The 11,030-nt window shown below is 43.0% G+C and overlaps 1 protein-coding gene across 1 annotated transcript; it reads left to right on the top strand.

Moving 5' to 3' along the window:
• The first annotated feature begins 3,100 nt into the window (after positions 1 to 3,100).
• s1pr3b (sphingosine-1-phosphate receptor 3b) lies at positions 3,101 to 4,789 on the top strand. Its single transcript, XM_019882790.1, has 2 exons — positions 3,101 to 3,250; positions 3,407 to 4,789. The coding sequence occupies exons 1-2, from the start codon at positions 3,197 to 3,199 to the stop codon at positions 4,598 to 4,600; spliced, it is 1,248 nt and encodes a 415-aa protein (XP_019738349.1). The 5' UTR covers positions 3,101 to 3,196; the 3' UTR covers positions 4,601 to 4,789.
• The last annotated feature ends 6,241 nt before the right edge of the window (positions 4,790 to 11,030 follow it).

Genomic DNA, 11,030 nt, shown 5'->3' with positions numbered 1-11,030 from the left:
TATATATATATATATATATATATATACATATATAGTATGAGGGCATGTGCTTTTTTTAACGGCATTTGAATAATTCATATCCAAGTACATACTCATGCCTGTGAGGTGAGCGCCAAGAATTTTTCATGCCCGTTGGCTCATCCCATCATTTGGGAGGAAATACTGATGCCAATAAATTACCATGTGCAAATATTAGCTCCTTTTCACGCAGCCACATAAAGAGGGAGAAATTGTAGTACTAATTTAGTTGTAAAGTTTGTTGCATATTTGTATATCTCCAAAAGCTCTCTATAAAACCGCTTTATTAGTATCGGCGGGGGGGGGGGGGGGGCCGGTTTTTTGGGGGGGCATGCTGGGTGACTGGTTAGCACGTTTACCTTATAGTGCAGTTGTCCATGGGTTCGATTCCAGGCTTCGGCCGTCTTGTGTGGAGGCTGCATGTACTCCCCGCGCCTGTGTAGGTTTTCTCCGGGTCCTTCGGTTTCCTCCCACATTCCTAAGGCATACATTATGTAGATTAATTGAACACTCTTTTGTTGTCCATAGATGTGAATGGCTCTTTGTCTATGTGTGCCCTGCGATTGGCTGGTAACCAGTTCAGCGTGTACCCCGCCTAATCTCCGAAGACGGGCTCCAGCATGCCCGCAACCCTCGTAAGGATATGCAGCTCAGGTAGATAGAGGGACGGATAGTATCAGGGGCACTGAAGCATAAGGGAAGTTTGTTTCACCGCCCCCCCTGCCCCCCAGTCACTTTTTCCACTTTCACTCCATTCACCCAACATTTTTCTTCAAATAGTGTAAAAAGTTTTTTTGCTGTGGGCCACGAAAAATGTACGGCGGGATACAAATGGCCCCTGGGCCGTAGTATGGATACCCCCATTTTAGCTGACGGCAAGAAATTTTCAGAGATTTGCTGACAGTTTTGCAATTTTTTTAGAAAAACCAAATTTGCGGTTAAAATGTACAACTTTGGGGGCGTCGCGCAAACGATCGAATTCGCCCCATGCATGTCTAAGCACTGTTTTGCAGAGCAGCTCCTTCAACGGCGCTGGCTGCGCAGTGCGGTTGTGCAACTCAAATAAACTCCAACACACACAATATCAAGTTCTGGCTGCAGCTGAGGAGTGGAAAAGTCCGGGAATGGTTTTCCCAGCTGTGAGGTCGCGGCAAAGCGAAGCCGAGCCAGGAGGTGCTACTCTGGTAATAATGGGGTTGCGGCTTGTAGAGCGACATCAAATAGCATTGGCGCAAACTGGGAATCTAACGTGTGAGACAGACAGCGACGGTGAAAGCCGAGGCGCTCTAATTGCCGACCAAGATGACAAGCCCGAACCCAAGATGCCAGCGCTTTAATGAGGGTGGTCCCAATGGAAAAAAAATAGCGCCCTCCACCCATCTTCTTCTTCTGTGGTAGTCTATGAATACACACAACCACACATTATGGCTTCCTGCTGGATGATGGTTTCATTCTTGGACGGTCGTGGATGTAAATGCAGATGCGCGCCCCACACGGCTGTCTTTTTGCTGAAAAAGCCTTTGGATTTTTCCCCAACCGTGCCCGTTAATCCCTCTCCATGATCGCTACCAGATTTGCGCTCAAAATGCTGCTCGCTCATTCCCAGTGACTGCTTCACAATGCTAATGATGCACGCAAACATTCCTCTTGGTTCATAACCGCATTCTAGCATTCCATGATTGGCTCCCACATGGGGGGAAAAAACTGAGCTTTGTTTTGGGAAACTTCTAGAACATAACGCTGAACTACAACAGTGCTCAGCAGACCTCCACCAAGGCCATATATCAAACTGGAGGTTGTCTGTTTTTTTTTTTGTAGCGGTGTATCTGTATGTGTGTATGTATACTCACTTATGATATACATATATTGTGCGTGAGTGCATATTTTTAATAAAATCTTGTCGATGTTTTGTTTTTACTTCGTTTACCTTGATTAATTATACGTGGCATCATCTGAATCATCATCGACTGCGGTTCTGCCCATCCTTCCTGCACATGAGGTCAGGTCAGGAGGAGCAGAAACAACGGATGAGCTCACCCTGTAACTCCCTTCTCTCAAAATGGCTCATGGACAGCCGGTAGTATGCCAGTAGCCCGGGGTGTGTGTGTGTGTGTGTGTGTGTGTGTGTGTGTGTGTGTGTCTGTGAGCAGGAAGTCAAGGACCATCCCTAGCAAAAATAAAAGACAAAACAGCGGAGCACAAAGAAAAAGTTAGATATGATTCAGACTTACGTGTTCAGATGTTGGTCCACGTTAACTGTTGGAATGAGGAGCATCCATCCAGTTCTGAAATAAAGACTGTGGAGAGAGAGTAAAACCAAGGTGTCACATGATCTGAATGCGATCAATCAAATGTCAACACAGTATTGTTCCATACATCTAGGCAGGTGTGATTTTAATTATTTACAGTAGTCCTAATGTACGTTGGACTGTCACTCACCTCGCTTTGACTTGCGTGTAAGCTCAGTTTCTGGGGTCACCGAAGACTCCCGCTGGCCTCCGGTCCCTCCACGGGATGGATAAGAAGACATGGATGGAGGCCCGCATGATGGATGGATAACGGAGGGATGTGCAGAGCTGTGGTTGGATGACAAATAATGGCTGGATGGCAAAGAAGAATACAGATGAACCAGTGAGCAGATAAAGGGACGGATTGGGACCGACTAATGGGCACTTGATGGACATATGGATGAATGAATGGATGAATAATGGATGAGGGACTACCGATGGATATGTGATACCTAAATAGACGGCTGGATGGATGGATGGATGGATGATGTATTAATTGGATAGATGATCCATACGTGAATGGATGGAAGGGAGGGAGGGAGATGGCCCGTGTATAAGCTTAAAGAAAGATATACACGTGTACACATATATTGCAGAAAAAAAAACATGGCGGTAGACTGCGCTGTATATCCAAGATGAATGAAAGCAAACCTCAATGTATGCACTAAAGGGAGGAGGGAGGAGGGAAGTGGCGGGATGAGGGAGGGAGGGCATAGGGAAGAAGGGTGTGACTTCCAGCCCACCAACGTCAACTCTTGAGTTTGGAGGAGGAGGGAGAAAAAAAAAAAAAAAGTCTGACGATGGTGCGTGCTGTGCAGAGCAAGAAGCAATCGGGGAACTTTGTCTATGAGGACTTTGACTTGCGGGAATCCAAGTGAAACTAAATCTAAATGACATGTTTGCACTTCATATTCGGATCGACTGAAGCCTCCAAAGTCTTCCTGGTAAGTCTCCTCGACGACGTCGATCTGTTTTTCATTTACATTTTCGTCTGGCCGTACGCCAAACCTTCAAAGCTCGCTGCATGCATTGAGCAAACAGGAAGTGGGAAAATGTATCCGAGTGGAAGCATCACTTCTTCTGGCGTGTCCTCTCCGTAGAGGAACGGCAGCAGACCGCTCAACTCCTCGGACTCAAAAATGATCGATCCTCACATCTACCTGCACTACAACTACACGGGCAAGCTGGACCACCGGCCCAGCGTGGACGCCGGTGTCGGGACGGGCACCCCGGACACGAAGACCCTCCTGTTCCTGGCGGTGTGCGGCTTCATCGTGTTGGAGAACCTGACGGTGCTGGTGGCCATCTGGCGGAACCAACGCTTCCACAACCGCATGTACTTCTTCATCGGCAACTTGGCGCTGTGCGACATGCTCGCCGGTGTGGCCTACCTGGTCAACCTGCTCCTATCCGGCGAAAGGACCCTGCACCTGTCGCCGGTTCTGTGGTTCGTGCGCGAGGGCAGCATGTTCGTGGCATTGGGCGCCTCCATCTTCAGTCTCCTGGCCATCGCCATCGAGCGCCACCTGACCATGATCAAAATGAGGCCCTACGACGGCAACAAGAACTACAGGGTCTTCCTACTCATCGGCACATGCTGGTTAATCGCCATCTCCTTCGGGGCGCTACCCATCCTCGGATGGAACTGCCTGGGCAACCTCCCGGACTGCTCCACCGTGCTGCCTCTGTACTCCAAGAAGTACGTGGCTTTCTGCATCACCATCTTCATGGTGCTGCTCCTGGCCATATCGGTGCTTTACGTCCGCATCTACATCTTGGTCAAGTCCAGCAGCCGCAAGGTGAGCAAGCACAGCAATTCAGAGCATGCCATGTCGCTGCTGCGCACCGTCATCATCGTGGTGGGCGTTTTCATCGCCTGTTGGACGCCCATCTTCGTGCTGCTCCTGGTGGACGTGGCGTGCGAGCAGCGCCGCCGCTGCCCCATCCTTTACAAGGCCGACTGGTTCATCGGGTTGGCCGTTCTCAACTCAGCCATGAACCCTGTCATCTACACGCTGGCCAGCCGCGAGATGAGACGGGCCTTCCTGGGCTTGGCTTGCTGTCTTTGTTATCGAGGGAAAATGTCAACAGCGGGCAGCGGGAATAGGCAATGCCTGGAGGTTAGTCGTAGCCGGAGCAAGTCATGGAGCAGCCAGAACAACCACAACCAGCAGGGCAGCAGGCAGGCGGGGCCGGACATGGAGGTGGACTCTGGACTTGGGAAAGTGTCGGTGGTGGTGGGGCCGAGTGGTGCTGATGCTGACAACTTCCTTCAAAATGACGGGAGCGAGTGAGAGGCGAGGACAGGGCGGTCCTCGCAACGCGGGCTCCACTTATGTCCCACCCAGTGACATACAGTTCCTTGAAAGACACCTTGACTGTGAGGCACATCCTGTCCAAATCAGGCTAAGCAATGTATCATCTATATCTGGGACCGTAGCAAACTTGACCTTTTCTGAGTCCAGAACTGGTTCTGGGCACTTCGATAATGACCCAATTCTGATTTCTATCTCCAGAAAAAAAAAAAAAAAAAAAAACTATCATAATCCGACATCCTCAGATCCACTCAGAATTAGGTTTTGATTTTGTGGGTACTCAAGTCATTTGATTGCAGTTTAAATGGATTGATATGGTCTGTCATTGGGTACCAAAGATGGAAATATGCGTGCAATCAGATCAGAACACTGGAAAAAAAAAAAAACTCTGATCCGAATCAGGCCTTAGTCCTAGTAAATTAAAAAGTGACTATTGCTCATGTGACTGCAGTGTAAACGGGATCGATCGAATATAGCCGGTCTTTGCGAGTCACTGAAAAGTGGTGGAGGGGGGGCAGGGGGAGCGCATGCAATGCTTTCCGAACCCCAAATGCAAATCTGATTTGGATCGGCGGCGGATAACAAGGTGATATGAATTCACTTGCGACTGCTTTGGAAGCCAAAAACCTACTCCAAAATTATTGGAAAGCTCACATCATTTGTTTTTGTTGTATGCTGATGACATTTAGGTTTCAGATCAAAACATGAGTATCAGATGAAAGTTCTCAATGACAGCTTTTATTTCATGGTCCTTATATTTAGATGAGTTAAATATATTTTCCAGGCTTTCGCTGTCTTTCAATTCTCATTTGTTTCTAGAGGTTTCTCCCAACATTCTCCTCTTAAGTGAAATGCATGCTCTATTGGGTTAAAGTCCGGTGATCAACATGGACAGTCGAAGACCTGCCCACTTTTTACACCTACCGTAATTAAATCTTCTGTTGTGTTTTGGGGTCATTGTCTTGTTAACTGACAAAGCTTCTTAGTGTGGATGCATTTTTTTTTTTTTTTTGTAAATTGCCAGACAAAGCGGTCGTGTAGACTTCAGAAATCCTGAGTTATATCATCAATAAAGACTAGCCCGTTCCACAAGCAGCCATGCGAGCCCAAGCCATGACGTTATCTCCAGAATGGTTCACAAATTAGCTTGTGTGTTTTAGATCATAAGCAGATCCTTTCTTTCACCATAGTTTGGTCTTTCCATCACTTTGGTAGAGTATAATCTTGGTCTCATTAGTCATTAGACATTTTGTTCCGAAACTTCATCTCTGTACTTTTTTTTTTTTTTTTTTTTTGTGCAAACTCCTCTGGCCTTCTGATTCTTTTTGCTGATGTGTGGCTTGCATCTTGTGGTATGGCTTGTATATTTCTTCTTTCAAAGTCTTCGTTGATGATGTCACTCCCGGTGGTCGCAGCAGAATGAATTCTGAAGCCCAAAAAGTTTTGTCTGGCAATTTACAGCAAAAATGCATCCAAACTAATCGAGACAAGCGTCATCATGAAACAAGATAATGCCCCCAAGATACACTGCTGACACAACAAAGGACTACAACAAGGGGAACAAGTGGAACATCTTACTTAGCCTGGGCAAGACTATCAACTGATCTTAAACCAATAGAGCAAGCAAAAATCAAAATGGGCTCCTTTAAAGGACTGGAAAAAGCTTTTCAAATGAAGAAAGCAAGTCTGGTGAGGTCAGTGGGTCACAGTCTTAATGCACTAATTGCGGGGAAGGGTTATGTCACCAAATATTCAATGTTATTTATTTTAGGTTAATTTAACAAGAACTGTTTCGATACTTTTGCTCACTTGAAAATTGGGTGGCTTCTGTGGGTCCTGAGTTGTTTCACACAACTGTATATAAACACCATGAGATAAAATCTTGAATCCTGAACTTCTGTCCGATATTCATCTTTTCATCTGAAACCCAAATGCCTTCAGTATACAACAAAAACAAAATAATTGATACTTTTGGAGCTGACTGTATTTTTGCAAGTCAGCAAAGAGTGGGATGGAAATAAAACAATCACAATTCTTTGGATCCGACCCTGATCCGTAACTGGATGCAAATAAAAATCTGATATGAATCAGAATAACCAGTGTAAACTGATCAGATAGTGAGTCATCTACAATAAAAGCAGGAGAGGAACAACAACAACAAAAAAGCCTATGAAGTTGGAGATCCTCAGTAAAGAATCAGATTCATATCAGACATTGGACAAAAGCCAAAGTATCAAGTGACAGGGATGGGCGTACAATCAGCCAACCACAGATTAGAATCAGGCCCACACGTATGTGGAATAAAGTCAACTATGAATGTAATATTGCAGTGTACACAGCCAAATCAAGATCTTGCCTGAACTACAGTTTAAATGCAACCTTACATGGGTGACAACTAAAGGAACCACTGTCAGTATGTTACAACAATCGTAATCCTAATGTAGCGTTATTGTCACGACTATTTGAAACTATCAGTTTATTTATTATACTCGTTCTGCATTTATTAAGACTTTGTACACCTCAACAGCATCATGGTTGAATGAAAGCAGTTTAGTATGTTAAGCCATGACTATTGGTGCAAGGGTGCCTCCTGGTGGTTGTTGAAGGATGTAAAGTAACCTTCAAAACTGGACATTTTTGAGGATAAGCTTTTTTAAAATTATTATTTTGAAACAAATTAATTTTATTAAGTAACTTTAAAAGCATGAAGCCACACTTTGGAGGGGCATGTGACTGTTACGTGCATGTGAAGAGAAAAATAGCGGTTATTACCTCATGTGGCCTGCAGAGGTCACTAATCAAACGTCAACTTCACAATGTGCTCATGCACATCTTTTCTGTCCGAAGAAAATATGGGTTTTAAAGATGTTACATGCACATCGCATAAAAAAAATAAACATTTTTTGGGAGACTCAATGAAAATACCGGTAGCTAAGATTTTTTTTGAAAGATTGATTTTGAAATATATTGGCATAATAAAATATATACAGTATATATATAAAAAATAACTATATATATATATATATATATATATATATATATATATATATATATTTACACATACATACATACACACACATTTATATTATTCAAAAAAGATTGTAGTACATGTACATCACAAGAGTGTGTGTGTGTGTGTGTGTGTGTGTGTGTACTAGAAAGCAGAGATTCTACACATTCATGGTTTTATTGCCAACAGTCATACAGAATAATGTGAAACCCATACAACCAAAAGATTAAATCTGTAAACATCTGAACTTTTTTTTTTCATGTCCTCGTTTCTCTTCCTTTTTCCATTTAGTCTTCCGATAATAGTGACCTCTTGTGTTATATTAGTTGTTGGTTGTTGTGTCGGAAAAAAAAAGATTACATTTACACTCCATGTACTGCACATAATAATAATAATAATAATAATAATGGGTGGAGGGAGATGTCGAGCAGCAACACGCAGCAGGGCCAAAGCACGAGCTCAACAAATGGAGAACAGGCATGCTCCATATTGAACATCACATATTGCACTTTGAAGGGGGGGGGGGGGACACCCAGTCATTTGTACAAAGAAAAGGCACATTTTTGTCAACAGAAAGGCCGGCTAAAGAAAGATATGTTCTCCTATTATTTGCCTCTAATTTCTTCTCGGAATGAAATAATTGAACCGTGTGGTAGATTCCTAATTTTTCACTTTCCCCTCACAAATAGTCGCTGCCTATCTCAAGAAAAGTTTGGAGTGGCGTGGTTTTCATGATCGGAACTTGATTAAGTTTATGTCTTTCAATATCAAGGTAAACATTCACGTGTTTATTTATGTATTTTTTTTAAAGGCATGCTTTGTACCCATTTCCTTGGCATATTTCAAAATGAACTGGAAAAAAACCTAATTATCATTCCTGTTGGAAAATTCCAAGCATGTTTCAATGCTGGACACATTCTATGGGAGTGTATGAGAATATGGGGGGGACTTCGAAAACCGCACGCCAATCCACAAAGGGAAATTTAAAAATGTGACAACTGTAGGTTAGATGTTGTTTTGCTGATGTATTTGCGCCAAACAACTCTTTTGAAATCATGGCCAGAAAATTCAACCCTGGTTTTTAATTGGAGCAAAACACATTTTCCCACACCACACGTGTTGGGGATTTTTTTTTTTGAACACAAGCCATGTCCCGGTTTCTGAGAGCGCATGCAACATTTGGACAGCCACATTCCATCAGTTGTTTATTTTAACCTTTTGTGTCAAAAAGATTTTTGTTTTCAATGAAGTCGTTGAGGTTAAGGTTGCATTCACGGTGGAAGAAGTTTTGAAATGATTTATTTTTGGTCTTGTGTTTCACATACAAACACCTGGCATTTGAACAGGGGGCCAGACTATTGATAGCTACTGTTTATTTGTTATTAATGACCATATTCAAATTTAGTTAAACTTATATTTGTCTACTTTTCAATTAAAAAAAAATTCAAATACCAGTTACAAATTAAAATGAAAAGAAAAATCACGAAATATACATGAATTATCAACAAAGCAAAGTGCTCAACTTGGACCATTTCTCCCCCCCAAATTCCGATTCTAAACTTGCCATTAGATTTTCCCGACAGCAGTCAATTCTGTTGAATGGAGGTGTTATGTGACAAACGCGTACTGTACACTCTCTCCCCTTGCAGCAAAAATACAGGCATTACATTGCATCGGTCTCGTCAAAACCCACTGAAACGCATGCTGAGTTTGGTTGTACTGCACTTGAACACAACCCCATTTGCTATGGGTAATGGGCTGAGGAATAATCACGTTTTTTTTGCTACTATTGTTAGGAAATGAGAACAAGGTCGAGTTGAGAGACTGTGCTGACACCTAGAGGAGGGTCTGCTTCTATTTTTTTCTTCTGTCTTTGGTGAGAAAGCAAGTGACGTCTCATCCAAGGCTGTCATTGTGCTTTTTACGTGTGATCATTAAAATTGTCACAATTTAGTCGCGGTCAAAACAATGTAATCAAAGCATCCCCCTCCCAGAACCAGTCACTAACACCTACAAAAGAACTCCAAATCATGCAAATCAAAGCGGGATTATTTTACAGTGTGAGCACACACCAGAGTCATCCCGAAATAAAGGGCATCGAGGGCATGATTTTTTTTTTTTTTTTTAGAAGTCATGTGACCCAGAGAGGCAAAGTAGAGTATTGTGGGAAAAGATGACAAAATTATTCAGAGCACAAAGTAAATAAATACAAACCGAAAAGAAAGTGGAAATATTGTTTAAGTCAGAAAAAAAACTTGTTCGAATTAATTTGCAAATAAGTTACATAATTGTTAGCATAGTCGTAATAAACTGTAACATAAGGGGCGATGCTTCAAGAATAGCTGTCACATTGTGTGCTCTTATTTTGCAAGAAAAGAAAGTGGGCAATCATAATTTGAGTATTTGGAAAGTCTTCATTGTTGTGACTGTGGACGGTTTGGCTCTTTGTGTCCTTGATATTTGTTCCTTGGGTCCCTTATTTGGTCGCACAGGGCTGAGCATGTTTCTCTATGTACGCTTGTGTTACTCAGTTACACGTTGTCAGAACATTAAGCCTTCCATGCCCTGCTAAATTCAGCCCTGCACACAGTTTGTTTTTTTTACTTTGAATTTTTGCATATAAAATACTTTTTCCGTGTCTGCTTCTGGGTCCTAATTCCGTTCTTCACGTTCTGACCAGTCATGTATCCGGCACACTGAGATGATAAGATCCGCCAAGCCGTTAGGGCACAGAGGGCACAGATCGGCAGACACGAGCAGCTCCTTTTGGAGTTTATGGACTCTACTCAAAACTTTTCCACCAACGTCAACTCAACGGGCGTCCAGTTGAGAACAAACGTTCCAACATTCTGTGGTGGCTGAGCTTTAATTTCACTCAATACTATCATACAGCCTCCCGTATCAACCCTTCGCCGTCTGTCTTTAGCTGCTAGCCTCCCACTGGTCATTGATGGGTCACCCCGACTACACTGTCCACAAGATTTTGGATGTATGTGGCCATGGTAGGGGTTTTCGGTATTTACTTGACTAGGAGGGTTACGGCTCCACGGAACGTTCCTGGGTCTCTAGGTCCCTCATTCTCAGCCCTTCCCTCCTCCGGGACTTCTACCGTGAGTTCCCTCAAAAGCGCCCGTGGGTGCCCCTTGAATCAGCGCTGTTGTGACTGTGACAGTTTGGCTCTTTTGTATCGTTGATGTTGTCAGTTGCTTTGATCCTTTATTTGGTTTCACATTCGAACACATTGTAAATGAGACTAAAGCCATAATTTTAGGTAATAAGAATAAAAGATGAGTATGATGAGAATGAAACACTTCATCTATATAGATATTTATATCTATATATCGATATATATATAAAATAATTTTACAGAAAAAAAAGAAACAGAATAAATAATACATT

Source organism: Hippocampus comes, unplaced genomic scaffold, assembly GCF_001891065.2.
Source record: "Hippocampus comes isolate QL1 unplaced genomic scaffold, H_comes_QL1_v1.1 scaffold30, whole genome shotgun sequence".
Taxonomy (NCBI): domain Eukaryota; kingdom Metazoa; phylum Chordata; class Actinopteri; order Syngnathiformes; family Syngnathidae; genus Hippocampus; species Hippocampus comes.
This window is presented reverse-complemented; position numbering and strand designations above follow the sequence as displayed.